The 17,681-nt window shown below is 39.3% G+C and overlaps 1 protein-coding gene across 3 annotated transcripts; it reads left to right on the forward strand.

The window, feature by feature from the left end:
- Positions 1–194: 194 nt before the first annotated feature.
- rin2b (Ras and Rab interactor 2b) lies at positions 195–17,377 on the forward strand. Of its 3 annotated transcripts, XM_077015244.1 has the most exons (13): positions 2,083–2,151; positions 2,256–2,338; positions 3,735–3,838; positions 4,106–4,289; positions 4,414–4,525; positions 6,024–6,096; positions 6,282–6,373; positions 7,527–8,789; positions 9,711–10,019; positions 10,309–10,440; positions 15,685–15,848; positions 15,932–16,018; positions 16,089–17,377. In XM_077015244.1, the coding sequence occupies exons 2-13, from the start codon at positions 2,279–2,281 to the stop codon at positions 16,230–16,232; spliced, it is 2,724 nt and encodes a 907-aa protein (XP_076871359.1). In that variant the 5' UTR covers positions 2,083–2,151; positions 2,256–2,278; the 3' UTR covers positions 16,233–17,377. The 3 variants fall into 3 exon arrangements, with proteins under 3 accessions (XP_076871358.1, XP_076871359.1, XP_076871357.1); XM_077015243.1 differs by lacking the exon at positions 2,083–2,151 and adding an exon at positions 195–333 and having other exon boundaries at positions 15,932–17,377; XM_077015242.1 differs by having other exon boundaries at positions 2,084–2,151; positions 15,932–17,377.
- Positions 17,378–17,681: the final 304 nt, after the last annotated feature.

Here is a 17,681-nt window from a genome sequence, read left to right on the forward strand (position 1 = left end):
GGAGAAATGGAGTAAACAAATTATTCATTGTTTGTAGTAGCCCAAAGATCTGCTTTATCTCTTTTTCTTGCCAAGCTTGAGAAATGCCTGTGGTAGACGCATTGCCTTATAAGCCTATCTTATAAAAGTTGTTGCTTGTGAAGTTGCATGTGAGGACGTGATTTGTTGAAAAATAGTAAATTAGACATTGTATCGATAGTTGTTCTGCATATTAGAAGATATGACATGGATAATACAGTAATACAGACATGGATGGCTGGATGGGGCATATCGTGGCATCTTGGATGGACTCCTTTGTCACTTTGCCTTTCATCTGAATTGTAGCACCAAATGGTTAGTCACTACATTATGGTTCTTTATCATCTAGCGCCGGTACTTCTACGTGTTATATGATTTTTCAGTTTGTAAATATGTAATTTTAGTCCTTGTGTAAAACTTTCTTGATAATGAAAATTGTGTTGAGCCCTTCTATAAAGACTGCATGCAAGATTTTAACACCAAATATTGTAACTGGAGTTTGTTGCTTTAGATTTGACATTTATACAATCGCAGAGTTTTGTATTTCCATCCATCTGTCCAAAATTCAGCCTGGCTCTCTGTACACTTGTCTACCAAACCATTTTATGTGGTTGCTGACTAATTCTACTCAAACTACTAGAGAATATTTTCTCTTTCACAGGCTATGTAACCATGCTCTATGAAATACAATATTCATAATGAAGGATATTCTTAACTGATTGAATGTCTGCTTCTTTTGTAGCTGTTTGCTGTTTTGTGCAGTGATTTGAGTGCATTAGTGCTTTTGTGATCCTGTTTGTTGTATGTTCACAGTGTACTGTAGCACAGCTAGAATATATCATGAAAAAATGATCAGTAGTTTTTGGTGCCAATCTTCACTTTAAGCATTATGACAAGATATGTATGTTATGTTACTCTCCTTGGTTACTTGTCAGCCCTCAAGATGTGATCATATTTCTCATAGTTCTGTAGATGAGATCATACTTTATTCAGTGACTCGTCTGGAAGTTTCTTCATTGATTGTGCTAAAAAAGAATTATGGTTTACATTTTTGCTATTGCTTCACAGAAGACAAATTGAATGAGTGAAGATATTTTTCAGATGTTATCACCCAAGAACAAATTTTGTTTGCAACTCAAATGGTGTTCCATATTTATGGGACAGTATTTTCGGTTGCCGCTTGTCCCTTTTTGACCCCCTGCTGTTTTTATGAAACCTGCAGTGTGCTTAATTATGCTGGGGCTCTGCGGCATCTTACATGGGTTCTGGATAACTGTAATGTCATGTATGTATTAGTTAAAAAAAATGGCAACCTTATTTTAAACATGGCACCCAACATCAGTACTTCTGTGTTTTGTATTAGAAGAAATGGAGAAAGCACCTGAAAAGTACCATGAGTGATGTCAACCACTTCAGGCAATGTGGATTCTGTACTATGATTCTTTCAGAATCGAGGGTCTCTGTTTTAATAATTACAACAAATATTGCTTAAATTAAATACATTACTTATAAATACCATTTGCTTTTCCCTTCCTAAGCTAAGTATTATGTTGATGTAAAATGTGCTAAGAATATCTCAGGCACTGAGCTATGGTGTTGTTTCAGTGTTTTAATAAGAAATGCACAAGATCATTTGTATTTTATATTGTATTTTATGTTCCCCCTGTTTCATTGTTTTGTTCTTTGTGTCCGTTTTATCACTACTAATCCCAGGCTTGACAAGAACCGATGCTCAGATTGGAGCCCATCCTCCTCTGTGGCAAACATTTAACAGGATGGCAAACATTTAACAAATAATGAAGTTCCTTCTCATATTTACAATACGCTTGCTATAAATGCACAAGAGAACACATGGGAAATGTCAAGCAATCATATATTCTTTTGGCTAATTATGTATTTTGGAGAGATGAAAATAAAGTTATTAAAAACAGCTAAATTTTTTTAGCTATAAAAACCTACAAATTGATTTCAAAATCACTGTGGCAGTGGCAACAGCCAGCAGACTTTAAAGTAGCTCTCACAGTTGCCTCTTTCATCCAGTTAAGTTCCTGCATGCCTACACAGTCCAACAATTCAACACATGCACACACTGTTTGACAGAAGCATGAACACTGAACGAAGAGGTGGACCAGTGTAAGAGCATCATAAAGTAAAAAATAGCTTAAAGCAGTAGCAAATTGCAATTGTGTACTGCCTAAATGCCTCATGTGCATTCCCCCTGTTTGTTATGCTGGCAGGGTCTTTAAATGGGCAGATCAGCATGGCCATGAATACAGTTTCCCAGCCTAGCAGCATGGACAAAACTGGGAGCTTTTTTAAGGTAAGCTGATTTTGCACTCTTGTCACCATTTATTCTTGTGCTATGAAGTTGTATTCAGTGATGTTGTACATTTCTGTCATCTGTTAGTCTTTGTTCCTCTCTGATTGTTCCCACTGTGTTTCTCTTGAGTGAGGCTTTCACTGCCTTTACCATTAAGTACTAATCGCTTCCCACATTTACCCTCAGACAATTAAGCTATTATCTTTTTAGTGATAATATCTAGGCAACTTATTGATTGTACTACTTATGATTCATTTTTAAACATTGCACTATGTTTCTTAGCATTAGCTCATGGGGCCAGTTTCATAATTCATTAGTGTTAGCCATCATGTATGGGCTAGTGTTTGAGCCATGGGAAAATCCAAAACAAGAAAGTCTTTTCTCTTTCAATTTCAGCTTCCTTTTGTATTCCCTGTTTATCTGCACTCTTATCTGCTGTTTTTGTTTCCTTTGTCTCATTTTACCTTTTTTGCTTTAGCAATTTTGTGCAGCATACCTGAACCTAACTCATATTCAGAGGAGATGCTGGCCACCAGGCAAAGCAGGCAACTGCTTCAGGTCCTTGGCCAGTGGGAGGATCTTGAGGGTTGACAAACTTTAAACTACAGCAGTTGGCAATGTACAAAGTTTGCAATGACCAGAGCAGTTTAAAGGATGTCATCAGTGGGTACATCAGTGGCTAGAAATGCAAATGCAAATACATTTTTAAAGATAATCTTCCTCAGTCTAAATCATGATCACTGATTTCAGAAAGCATGCTTTAAGACCCTACAATCCTTCTGATGAAAATAACCTGTTATATACAGTACTGTACAAAATACTGCCATCTATTGTTCAACTTTCACATAGTTATCCTGGCCTTTCATAATGTCATATGCTCAGTATAAAATCACTTTTATATTGTCATAAGCTCATTTTGCAATAAAAAAGAGAAGCATTTCATACAGACTTCAGTATTGAATTCTCATATCAATCATTCATCTGTGTATTTAGTTAGCAATAAAATGTTTATGCTTCTTGGGTTTCCTTTGGGCTGATAAGCAGCAATCTACCCTATTTTGACAGGAGTTATTACCTGCTTTTCATGAAGGGGTCCTCTGTGGCTCTTTTCTTACTGTAGCCATTCTACATCCAGTTTCCTGTCTGGGGGAACAGGTTATGAGTACAGGAAGGTGACTAACCAACATCCTTTGCCCTGGTGGGAGGATTAGAGGAGGTCAAAACATTTGTATGCATTTTCATAAGAGCAGAGCTTCTGTCCTGACGGTCTTCATTTTCCATGCTCTGTTCATTCTCCCTTTCATTATCTCCTTGATCTCTCTTCTCTTTTCTCTCTTCTTTTGTCTGCCTGTGTCTTCTGTAAAGTTCTGTCTCCAGCTAACATGTCTCTTTCAAGCTAGTAGATGCCCTTGCATCAGAGCTTGGACAGTTGGAGCAGGAGATGGTTTACAAAGCCTCACAGAGACGTACCAGAGAGCCTGAAGCCCCTCTCCTCCCTGAGTAAGTTCAATAGTGTGGTTTGTGCTGTTTTATAGGTATGTGTGGTAGAATTATGACACCCATGTATTTGTGATACTGAATTATGCTGAATTTTTATAAAATTAGTCAAAAGAGGGCGATAATGTTCAGTCTAAACTTTGGTTTGCAGTAAAGCTCCTCAACATTGTTAACTTAATAAATAATATGGATGTTTTAAGCAGTTTTAGCGTTCAGTAATCATGTTCTGTCTTTGTGCACTCTCTTTCTCTGTCTCTTCTCTGCATGTAGTGTGGAGGGAGAGGTGAGTGGGGTGTACCTGCAGTACCATTTGGTAGGGGGGTCGTGTGACAGTGAAAGTTTAAGCAAAAACATAAATGTACTGGAGAAACTCACTCTTACACACTCCATCTGGTTACTGCTGTCTGTCTCAGAGCAGGAGGCCACACACATCCTACTGCAGCAACCAGTAGGGGTAAGAAAGTTATTCCTTATTTTATTTTGAGTGCGTGTCATATGAATATTAAGGAAAGTGTAAAGGATGGTCCAGCCAGTTGGAGACTACTACTAATAGTCTTTTTGAGTTGTGCCCCTTGCAGGTGTTTTTGGTGAGGAGGTCATCTTCCCTTCAGAGGAAGGTACTCTCATTTCGTGTGGACAGTACACAGGGATCTCCCATCATGCACTACCCTCTTAAAGAGAGCCTGTACAGTACGTTGCTTTCCATTCACACAATGCTATCCTTCATTCATCTCTTAAAAATAGCCCTGCATATAATGATCTTCTTCCATTATGGTATAATTTTGTCTTTACTTACCATATGTAATTTATACATATACATTACAGCTTAATTATTATTGTTTTTATTATGCATGGTGTCACAACCAAAAAGCCTTCATCATTGTGGGTTTCGCTGGTTCAAGCCCTGAAGATGCCACAACTGTCTGTGGCTGAGGGAGAAAAACTGGCACAGTTTTCAGAGCGGGAGCACTGGCATTACTCTGTGCCCTTTCACTCACGGTGATATAAGCCAGTTGTGGACATCTTCGTCCTCACTGTCGAGGGCAGCTGCACTTTCCTTCCTATCTTGTGTTGCAGCATGGGCAGCAGCTTGAAAAAAGCTTTGTGTTTCTCTGAGGAAACGTCTTTGTTACCAACCCCATGGGCTTGCTGCCAATCCCATGGTTGCTAGATGTGATGTGACAGAACAGATAGCTAGGTGGTGGGAAGGAATGGGCATAATGATTACAGTTGGGGTGAAGGGTCAATCATAATGGCTGAACTTGATGTATATAGCAGATATACGGTGAGTTTTGACTTAAATGAAAACATATGTACAGAATAATGAATTATCTTTTTAATTTAATCCTTGAATTCAACCAATGTTTCAATAAAAGTAAAACAGGATGGGGTAAAAAGACAATGAGTTGCAAATTAACAAAACATTGGGGATTCTGTCTCACTTGCTCTTACGTTCACACTTGTAAGTCTCTTCCAATGAAGATCTATTTAAATGTTTATCAAATATAAAATCCTATATAAATGTCCAACATAAATCTATAAATGTGACGGTGGCATTGAGGGGCGAGATACAAGTGTGGTTACAGAGGCTTTATTTTCCAAAGCAGTAAAGTAAGGCAGGCGCTGTCAGTAAACCACTATCTGTAAAGTGCTGTCAGTAAAACGCTGCCAGAAAGGCGCTGTCAGTAAACCACTGTCTGTAAAGTGCTGTCAGTAAAATGCTGCCAGAAAGGCGTTGTCAGTAAACCACTGTCTGTAAAGTGCTGTCAGTAAAGTCGTGTATCATCGTGAAACAGGTGTCTTCTGTAGGTTGTCACCTGTGGGCTTTAGAAAGGGGAGAGAATAAAATAGCACAAATGAGGCATATGTTCATGTGATCAATATTCAGTTGACTGGGAGCTGGGCAGGTGTGGTGTCTGTTTCAGTGGCATGTCTCTCCTTCTGGTTGCCATGCACAACGTGACATTGGAATATTTGTAGTCAAATAAAATATAGAAAATGCACCAAAAGATCAGATATAAGTAATGTTTGAAAATCTTAATAAGCTTGCTCCATTTGACAATGAATTGAAGGCTAGGGTCAGAGATTACTTGATTGCACATATATTTTGTGGAAATAATTTGTAACAAATACTTTGTAAAAAATAAATAAATAAATAAATGCTTTGTCTTTGTGCATTATGATCTAGCATTCTCTTTGGAAGGCTCAAGAATCAGCTTTGCAGATGTTTTTCGTCTTGTGGCCTTTTATTGCATTAGCAGGTAAGCCACATGACATACCACCTCACCTCACAAGACCTTTCTTTGAGTGCTAAGTAGGAAATTACAAAATTAAGACCAAATGACAAAGAAAGTCTGAGCACCCATTCAGAATTCCATCTTTTTTGCCCTCTCTCCATATTTCTGTTCTGACCACATCTCATGGTTTCTTCTGGTTTCTTCTGAAGAGACATTCTACCTTTCACCCTCAAGCTCCCTGAAGCCATCAACTTGGCGACAACTCCTGCAGAGCTGAAGGGATTGGCCATGCTGGGAGCTGGTAATGAACCTGGATTTGGCTGGCAAATGCTACTACCACATCTAAGCACAGAACAAAAACACACTCCACTCACGAACATTGTTCTTCCTCAAATAGTAATCTGATGCAAGGAAATTAACAGACTTGCAGAAATGTCTACTAATGTCTAATATTTAGTAATGTCTAGTAATTTCTGCATACTGCTAAGATGGCATATTCACGTTCATAGTGTTCCTGACATAAAAGAATGAGCAAAAAGCATCATCATGCTGTTTTTGAAATGGTCTTTTTTTTTTTTTTGCTTAAACATAAAATGTAAAAGTTATACTTTTATGTAAGGTCTCACAAAGAATTAGTAAGAATCATCTCACCTACTGTGAAAGACATAAGACTGATGTGTCCCTCTGTAATCATGGACTTGCTGCCATTGCTATAGTATTACTCACACTCCAATTACAGTTTCATTCCATGTTATTATTAGTGTTGCCAAGTGAGCATGACACAGATTAAATTAGCATCACAGAGAATGTGAATCTGACTTTACATAGAGGGTATAACTCTAGATACAGCTAAATGTGTATATTTTTTCACTTATCAAGGGCTGTTTCTTCAAAGGTTATAACCAATCTGTATTTGTTATATTTCCTCTTAAAAGGCCTTATGGAGACTTGAACCAGTTCAGTGTGATTACTATTTTTTTAGGCTTTTTATTGTGTACTTCCCATGACCAGAAGGGCCTATACATAATTAATAGAAATCGCTCAGTAACTGTTCTAGGACAATGGGCATGAAATGAAACTACGCCCACTGACAGAAGTGGCTGAGAAGGGGGAGGAGAAAGAGGAGGGAACATTCTGTAGTATATAAAGTTCACTGTCCACACAGATACTTTATTTTTAAGTAACTCACTGACTTTTGGGTGTGTTTATGTCTAGATGTTTGGTTAGCACTACTGAATCAGTGTACATAGCTGATAACAATGCATTTCTGAAGCCTAAAGAGACAGGACAGAACTGTTGATTCACATACATACATCCAAATGTACTATTAGCTATTAGTTTGAAGAAAAGCAAGTGTAAGTATATATTTGGATTAAGTGGATTCACTTGTTTAGATTTGTTACTTAGCATGCTATTATCTGGTTACTTCACTGTCTTTTTTTGTTTATTTACAGGTTTCTGGGATGCAGCTCTCTGTAGAAAACAGAAGACTCTGACTCCTTGTTTGCTGGTTCAGAACAAGATTCCTACCTTCCTGCACTGTGAACTATCGGCAACAAGGACACAGTGTCGGACGCTATCGGGATACAGAACCAAACAGGGTCAGCAGTGCCCTCCTCCTCTGCTAGCTCATACATGCACCATTAGTGCTAACAGCACGAGTGGCTCCAGTGAAGCGCTGTCCTTCTTCAATCCACTTTTTCTCCAGACACACCAACGGCTCACGGGAAACAGCATCAGAGTGACTCACAAAGACCTCTCCAAGCCTAACTCAAAAGAAGCCGGTAACAAATCTCAACCCACTCCTCCACCCAGGCCTCCTCCTCCTCGCTGCCTGCCTCGTCATTCGGGTCAAAAGAGAATACCCATGACAGCTGCGTGTGACAGAACCAATCACAGCCCAGCACAGAAACACGAACCCACAAGCTCTATGGGACCTAAACACAGCAGTCCAAAAAAGCTTCATTCACCTCCTCTTTCTCCTCCTCCACAAAAGCAGCCAGGCACTGACAGTCACTGCAGCACTATGGCTCTGGATGACGAGAACATGGCCAGGGCCTTGTACCAAGCCAGCAATGTTCAAAAGGCACCTCCAACTTGTACTGGTACAAAGGTACTTCATATGGAGCACTGTTGTGGAAAAGCAGAGTCAAGACAAGAATCAAGTGATCTAAGTACATTTACGTCCTCCTCTGATTGCCTGGACTCACCCCTCATCCCTTTCAACTTTGATCGGTTCCTTAGCCCAGACCAAGGCCTCATAGACAATAGCAGTGATGAGGATAAAGACGAGGAAGAGGAGGACGACTATGGGGCAGGACTTCAGAGGGACCTGCACCTGCGACTACATGCCTCACAGAACTCCAGGAGGCTCCTGATGATGGGAGAAGTGGAGATTCATTCGGGATCACTCCTGATCCTGCCGCGGGCACTATTGGGACAGTTACATAAGGTCAGGGGTGTCCTGGGTGTGCTAGCCACCCCTGAGAGACGAGCTGTGCGGCGCATTGTGGAACTGTCAAGAAACAAAAGCTCTTATTTTGGCTGCCTGGTACAGGACTATGTAAGCTTTGTGCAGGAGAACCAGAGCTGCCACATGTCTGGTCTGGACTTGCTGCAAACCATCAGACAGTTCATGACCCAGATGAAGGCCTACTTGATACAGGGCTCTGAGCTGAATCCTCCCATTGAATCCCTCATACCTGAGGACCAGATTGGTAAATATTCTGGATTGTCATAATAAAGTCATTATTATTTGTATTTGATGGTATAGTGTAAAAACAGTAAAAGCAAAAGACGCAGAAAAGTAATTATATTATTATTATAAGTAATTATTATTTTTACATGATTTACTTTACCATCTGTTTTTGCTGTTAACTATAAATTAGAAATAAGTCCATTCCTTGGTGAGCTTGTATCATATCTAAATAACCAGTCTAAATATATGCGTACTTGTTTTGATGGCTGTGAAAGAAATAGCTAAATATGAGAAGTGTGTGGCAAGCAATTTGTGCTTAGTACATAAGAGGAAAAAAAAGACTATGTGACAGTGGCAGTAACATTACTCTGAATTTTGGATTAGTTCACCACTAGATTTTTGTCCTTAATCAAACAGCCGTAATCAGGGAGTTGAGTTCTAGTACCAGGCTAGTACCAGATGTAACCATTTTTGTTGTTCTTTATTTTCTGCGTTTTGGGCTTCTTTTTTTACATTTTGATAAATCTAGTACATCACTCGTGTTTAAGAAAAAAGAGAAAACAAACAGATGCTCTGTGCAAAGGTGCCAGTGAATGCTAATGAATACTGACAGTGTGAGATATTTGACTGTTTTGTATTGAATTTTGCCACAAGTATAGATGGTGAAGCAAACAATAATATAAATTATATTATAATAAATATACTGATCAAGCAGCAATCACATTAACCTTATATAATTAAATTCATAAACTATACAGTGTTCATTCCAGTTAATTTGCTGTGCCTAAAACTGTAGCTGTACAGCAGTATGGAGCACTAGTATGTTTTAAACTTCTCAAATTCTATTATTTTGCATTTTCCCACATGTGTTGTCCAAGTTCCTACATTGGTATTTTCTTAGGAAAAGTGCAGTTGAGAACTAACATTTCTCCTCTCACAGATGTGGTACTAGAGAGAGCTATGCACAAGTGTGTGCTGAAGCCTCTGCATGGCTCAGTGAATACGGCACTGCACGAGTTGCAGGTCAGCAGTGGCATATGGCAGCAGCTGCAAGAGAACCTGCTCTTAGCCAAGGCCAAGCAACCAAGAGAGCTGGGAGTAGACACGTTGCAGTTGCCAGACTTCCATGTCATCGAGTGCATCCGACGTAAACTCCGCTCCATGTGCAAGATGTATTCACCAGAGAGAAAGGTCACAGTGCTACTGCGTGTATGCAAGCTTATCTACAGCGCTATGCAGAATCACTTAGGTGAGTCTGGGAAATATGTGTGTATTTGTGTGTGTGTATTGTGTGTGTGTGTGTGTGTGTGTGTGTGTGTGTGTGTGTGTGTGTGTGTGTGTGTGTGTGTGTGTGTGAGAGAGAGAGAGAGAGAGAGAAATAATGTTTGAAATAAGCTAAACAATAATGCACTGTACTGTTACATTGTGTCATCATTGCAGAAAATTAAGCTATAAATGTCTTGGCTAAAGTGCTGATTAGAAAATGAAGACTTTCTGTTTGTAAATCTGATAGCCTTTTTCTTTATGCTTTATGACAGGCAGCTTGTGTGGAGCTGATGATTTCTTACCCATGCTGACCTATGTTTTGGCTCAGTGTGACATGCCTCAGCTAGACATAGAGGTCCAGTATATGATGGAGCTCCTGGACCCCTCTCTACTTCACGGAGAAGGTAAGTGTCATGGATATACCATCATAATCTACTGTCTCTACTGTCTAATGTCTAATTCTCACACTTCAGCTCACTCAGCTGTATACAAACATACTGATGTATCTTTGATAGATAAAAGTTGCTAAAGCAGTAAATATATTACTAGTGCAGTTCATACATTGTGGTAGTTGAAATTACAATTTTATATTGCTGAAGTGTGAGAATGTATACAGTACATAAAAATGATCAGCTATAGACAGAACACTATTAACTCAATTCATCCATATTACACAGAGGAAAAATAATAAGATGAAACAGGAAAACTGTCAACTCAATAATTTGCTACAGAGAACATGGCCTCTTTGAAAGCTTCAGTTAAGTTACTCATACTATAATGCTTTAGCCTAAAATATAGACGTTTTGTAGTTATAGTCCCATACTGCCACCTACCTGAAGGCCATGAAAACATCCTCTGCATACTTGGCAGTAGGCATTATTCTGTATCCAAATATGCTTCAGTTTTTTTAATTCATGTTCCAACCCACTGCGTAGGTCAAGGGTCAGGAACCTATGGCTCATGAGCCAGATGTGGCTCTTTTGATTACTGCATCTGACTTACAGATAAATCTTAGTTGACTCAATATTTCCTAACATGATAAGTAATTAATAATTCCATGTACACGTAAATACATTACAAAAATCACAGTATTAAAAATAAAGTTCAAAATGTAAAACCTTTTAATAAATTTTAATCCATATATCTATTTTCTACCACACCTGTTCAGGGTTGCGGGTGGCTTGAGCCAAAAACTCAACTTTTATTAGATAAACAAATTGAGTCAGCCCTATCCGGACGGGATTAGTTTCTCAGGGGGTCCTGGGGTAATTTTCTCTTTTACGGGGGGTCCTCTGTGATTTTAATCCCGTCCGGAACGAGCATGTCCGTGTTTTTCTCAGACGTCCTCAGAGAAAATTACAGGCGGAATTACCTACTGTTTTTCGCTGTACTCCGTGGTCGTCTGGTAATTTTAGTCCCGTCCGGATCCACATGTCTGAGTTTATACATGCAGACATCACCTCGCGTTTAATAAAACAGCTATATGTCCACTGCCACGCACCGTAGTTACACGTTGGGCGCGCGTTTTCACGGAGATCCACGTAAAGACAGCGGCGAGCGAAAATGGATTTACTGGATTTTTAAATGGATTTATTTTATTTTATTTAACGGATTTATTTAGCTATTTACATTCATTAGCGATTTTTTATAATGTGTTTTCTGTATTGGTTTAACAAAATAGCTTAACTTAAACGGAGATCTTAAATGCTGAACTGAACAGTAGTAAAGTTAAAAGTTAAAAAGGAATCATCAGAGTTGGCAGTGTGACATTATTAAACATGCTATCACGTGACAAGGCGATGTCATGTGACCGAGAAAGCCAAAAACTCACGGGTCCTCCTGTTTTTTCAATTGCTGTCCGGATGCAAGAGTTTTATCACTGAGTACAAGGGTGAAATATTTTTCACAGACGTCCCCCTGAAAAACTAATCCCGTCCGGATAGGGCTATTGTCAGCTAATTTTATGCAGCACAAAGCCTTTTGACGAAGAATGCGATAAAAAGAAAACATTTGATTCAGAATGGCAGTCGCAAAATGATTTTGGGCAAAACGTTGCCTGCAGAGGGCCATATGTAGCTTATAAATGTAATCAATCAAACAATCAATCAAAATTTGTTTATGCAGCGCTCTTTACAACAGTTGTTGTCATAAAGCAGCTTTACAAGTGTCCGAGTCCAAGCCCCCAGTGAGCAAGCCAAGGGCGACTTGGCTTGCTCAATGGGGGCTTGGACTCGGACACTTGTAAAGTGACAGATAAGTGGCAAAGAAAAACTCCCTAAGAGCATGAGGAAGAAACCTTGAAAGGAACCAAGACTCAGGAAGGAACACATCCTCCTCTGGCCGACACCGGTCACCATAACAACGGTAGAAAAACAAAGAAAAGATGGGAAGAATAAATAAATCTCACCTTTGTGTGTAATTATATACATGTTATATTTAGTCCTAAACATCTTGGTGGTTGGTAATAGTAGTCATAGCAGGGGAGAATTTGGGATGGTGAGAGGGTCCAGGGCATTGGGTGTATCCTTCATCCACAACTGGTTAGTTAGGGCTGTGGGTTGATCCTTCATCATAGCTGGTTGGGCAGGAGGTGGCTGGTCCAAGATGGATCTCGGGAAAGGCTCGTCTCTCCTTGTCTCAGTATTTCTCGGGTAGGCGGGCAGCCATATGGAAAAAGAAAAATGGAAAACGGAAAATTAGCTCTGTATGGGATCATATGCGGGACAGATGAAATTTAAAATTTCTGGAGTGTGGCAGCAACTCCGGCATTAAATTATTACAGCCTAGCTAAAAAGGCAGAACCAGAAGGTAACACAGACTCGGGAGAATCCTGAGACATTGGCATCCATCCACTACACTAGGGGTGTCAAACTCATTTTGGTCTGGGGGCCACATACAACTTAATCGGATCGCAAGGGGGCCAAACCAGTAAACTCATTCCAAAATTACATGGAACTAACAATAAGTCCCATTTTTTTCTTTGTATTAGGGCAAATAAGTAAATGATAAAAACCTTTATATGAAATGAATTGTTCTTTTTATGTATATGCAATTTCAACAACACTTTTATTCAGTTAAACATTTATTTAAGTGCATTATGCACTCTTGAAAAATCCGACACTCTGTGACCACTTTTCTCTTTTTTGACAAAGACATTTCACTTAATGTGCCAGGTCAACAGAAAAAGCGGGTAAAGTGATAGAACTGACTTAAACACGCACCTAGCAGACAATATAGGAGCTGCAGATTTAAAATAAAATTGAGTTTATTCTTCTTTAATAATGCAGGTTTATTCCACGGGCTGGACTGAACCCTCTGGCGAGCCGGTCCCAGTTTACCATAAAACCCTTTGCCCATGAACCCCTGGATCTGTACCTTTATCTAAGGGCGTACTCACACTAGGCTCTGTGATCCGGGCCCGGGCACGGTTCCCTGCCAAAGCGCAGTTCGTTTGGCTAGTGTGAGCGCTCCAACCGTGCCCGGGCCCGGATCAGTTAACCGTGCTCGGGCCCGCTTGAAGAGGTGGGCCAGGGCACGATTCATGTGGACTCGGGCACGGTTCGCTTCTAGTGTGAGCGCTATCCGTGCCCGGGCCCGCTTGGTGCCTCGTCTGGTTCATTTCGCTGGAACTCAAACATGACGTCAGTGATGCGACGCTCACGTTAAACAGTCATAGCGGCAAAGCGATTAGCAGACAATCGTTGTGTTAAATTATCGATAAATCTGTGCTTGCACCGTGTTTCTGCACTCCCAAAACGACTCCAAAAATACAATAAAAAGAGAATCGTGAACTCCATAGTGTTGTGCGAGTGCGCTTTTTTTCCAAATAAAGTCACGTTGTGATGACGTAAGCGTGCTCGGGCCGGCTTGATGAAGCCAGTGTGAGTGCAGGCCAGAGGGGGAGTGGGGAAGGGGGATAACCGGGCCCCAGCACGGAACCAGCAAACCGTGCCTAGTGTGAGTACGCCCTAAGGGGGCACATTAATTACGAAACACTAAACTAAATAAGTAAAATTTCAACCTAGACTTAAAGACTGAGACTGTGTCAGAGTCCCAAACACATTCTGGTAGGTTATTCCATAGTTGGGGGGCCTTATAAGAAAAGGCTCTTCCCCCTTATTAATTGTTGGAACTAATAAGAGGCCAGCACCCTGTGATCGTAGTGGATGTGAAGGTTCAAAATAAGAGTTCCTGGAGGTAATCAGGAGCAAGCCCGTACAGTGCTTTATAAATCAGTAGAATAATTTTTTAGTCAATACGGAATTTAACTGGGAGCCAATGCAGGGCTGATAGGACTGGCCTGATATGATTGAATTCTCTAGTTCTAGTCAGAACTCTCGCTGTGGCATTTTGAACTATTTGAAGTTTATTTAGATTCCTATATGAGCATCCTGACAGTAATGAGTTACAGTAGCCTAATCTTGAGCTAACAAAGGCGTGTACCAATTTTTCTGCATCATGCTGTGATAATGCATTTCTTAGCTTGGCAATGTTGCGGAGATGTAAAAAAGCTATCCTAGTAGTATTTATCTATGTATTTATCATATGATAGGTCAGAGTTGAGTATGATTTTTGGCTACTATGCCAGGGGTTATGGGGTAGTCTGCGAGATTTAGCATTAGATCTGGTATTTTCTGTCTTGCGGCCTTTGGGCCCAAAAGGAGAACTTCCGTTTTGGTCCTAAGATGGAGCCTTGCGGGACTCCATATTTCACTTTTGTGCATTGGGACGGAATATTATTGAGCTCTACATACTGATAGCGATTAGTTAAGTAAGATTTAAACCATGAAAGAACTGTGCTGTGGAAAGAGATTCCAACCCAGCTTTCTAACCGTTCTATCAAGATCCTGTGATCTATTGTGTCGAAAGCTGTGCTAAGATCCTGAAGCACTAGTACAGATACATAGCCTTGATCTGAGGCAAGATCATTTGTTACTTTAACTAGGGCTGTTTCAGTACTGTGGTGGGGCCTAAATCCAGATTGGAACTTTTCAAATATGTGATTCCTTTGCAGATATAAGCATAATTGCTGGGCTACAACTTTTTCTATGGTCTTGGATATAAATTATATGTTCGAAATGGGTCTATAATTAGATAGTACAGTTGGATCAAAATTTGGTTTCTTGATCAGAGGTTTATTGATCGCTAATTTACAGGATTAAACATTAAATGTAACTACTCCTTAAATAATAACTGAATTCCTTATTCAAGTTACAAATATTACATATATATATTTACATGTAGATGTAAAAAAAAGATGTAAAAAAATGTTTGCTTGTTGCTGTTATTATAGCATGTCCTTTTCATTTGTTAGATTATCAAACCCACATTACCCCATCAATCAACGATCAAACTATCCAAGTGAATAAAAGAAAAATAACATAAAAAATATCACATTTACTTTGTTCAAAACTTTAAATATCAAATAAGTGTGAAAATAGCAATTGTGCTTCAAACATGCTCCCTCTGAAAAATACTTTGAAACGTGGGCAATTTCTTCAGCCACAACAAAGCTAGCTTTTACTGCTTTTACTTTATTTGACCCGCGGGCCTTGAGTACCTCTGCCTTAGACAGTAGCCTAGAGCCATTTAGCTTTATGTATGCATTAATGAACTTTTAAAACTATTTTAACAACTTTCAACTTTAGGTGGATACTATCTCACAAGTGCATATGGAGCCATGTCTCTGATTAAGAACTTCCAGGAGGATCAGGCTGCTTATATTCTCAACTCTGCCACACGCAACACATTGCACCAGTGGCACCAAAGGCGCACAATTGAAGGAAACCTTCCTTCTGTGGAAGACTTCCAGGTATTGTAATACCGCATGTGATGGTTGTTGCTTTTGTGTTGTTAATATTGCGATACTTTAAACGTTTATGTGCATGTGTTTAGAATTTCCTCAGAGTGGCTCTACAAGATGTCACCAACGGCTGCACAGCTAAAACTTTGCAAGTGCATCCCTACGATACCACGGAAGAGGTCAGCCGCCTCTGTGCCCACAAATTCCGTGTGACCGATCCAGAAAACTATGCCCTCTTCCTCTTCACAGATGACAGTAGTCAGCAGCTGGCCCCAGACACGTACCCTCAGTGGATTAAAGCAGAGTTCCAGAGCCGCCCTCATCCCCAGACCTTCCATTTTGTGTATAGGAGACTGCCAAATCCCAGCAGCTGTGTTCAAGACTGAGCAATGATTTTTTTGGACTGAGCTAGTTAATATGGAAGGTTGTGGTGATGTCAAGCCATGTGAAGCAATACAGCTAAAAAGAGATACATTACTTTCTCTTGGATCCTTGAACTTGATAAATATAGATGATAAAATGAGATATATTCTATGTCCTACTGAATCATTGCTACCATCAAGTATTGTCAAACAAAAATTCTGAACAAGAACATTTCAATATTCACAAAATGCAAAAACTGTATAATTTAAACTCATATACTCCTGGGCAACAAAAAAGGGCCAAACCCCAAATTACATAATAGTAAGCTTTTAAAGGTCTCAACAGCAAATCAGAAAAGCTTTAACACCCAGGCATGTATTAATTTGAAATTTATATTAAGGTTAAATATTTTCATGCTTTTATCTTTGTATATAAGAAGACTATGTAACTGAAGTTCACTGTTTTCAGTTTTTCTTCCAAACAATGCTGCAGCAAGTTTATTTTCTGACCAGTCATTTGTTGCCTGAACAATTCAATATAATTTTGCGCTTGGCTCATTTTTTGCCAAGAATGAATAATAGTTCTAGGAGAAACCGAAAAAGTTATTTAACAAAAAGTTATTCTTTTTGTGAAAAAGATTTGTAGATTGTGGGACAAGGGATAATTATAGTAGGAATAGAAGACTATTCCTTCATTTTCAGAGCCTTGAGGATTCTCCAGACCTTTCCAATGGAGTTTTGATCAGGTTGATTCTGTGACTTGTAAATCATTCTAATGGAATGTGTTGAAGGAAGGTAAAATACATTGAGGCTGCTATTGTTCAGAAATGTCATGGATAAGGTTAGTTAGGCCATTAATCCTATGCAAAAGGAGTTTAAAATTGTTCCACCAACATATCTGCTTCTTGCCTATTGGTTGCATCTCCAAGTTTAAGTTTCAAGAGCCTATGGCTGTGGTCTAATGAGAGTAGTCTTCAAATTACTTCAAAGGACTGGCCCGAGCATGCAACAAACTACTGCAGTCTTCTCACTGTGTAACTGGGTAAAATACACATATTTTCCTTTGTTATTTCATTTTGGACTCAATTATTGCTCTGTAAATTAATAGAACTGTGTACTAATATGCCTGTAGATATTTTGATTCCCATAGTTTTAATTATTAAGGCCTACAACCATTTTGTTAGTGTTTATGTATGCTTTCTGAACTTCCATTTGTTAATAGATAAGTAAGTAAATTTGACATGTTTTTAATTATCAGAGTAGAAATTCACATTTTAAAATAGAAAATCATACATGACCAGTTCAACTTAATACTGATTTCTCAAGTAAAATACATTGCTCAAATAAAGGGAACACTCATACAATGTAACTCCAAGTCAACCACACCTCTGTGAAACCAACCTGTTCAGTTAGGAAGCAACAACAATTTCACCTGCTGTTGTGCAAATGGAACACAACAGGCAGAAATGAGAGGCAATTA

This window comes from Brachyhypopomus gauderio, chromosome 8 (assembly GCF_052324685.1).
Source record: "Brachyhypopomus gauderio isolate BG-103 chromosome 8, BGAUD_0.2, whole genome shotgun sequence".
In the NCBI taxonomy this organism is placed as follows: domain Eukaryota; kingdom Metazoa; phylum Chordata; class Actinopteri; order Gymnotiformes; family Hypopomidae; genus Brachyhypopomus; species Brachyhypopomus gauderio.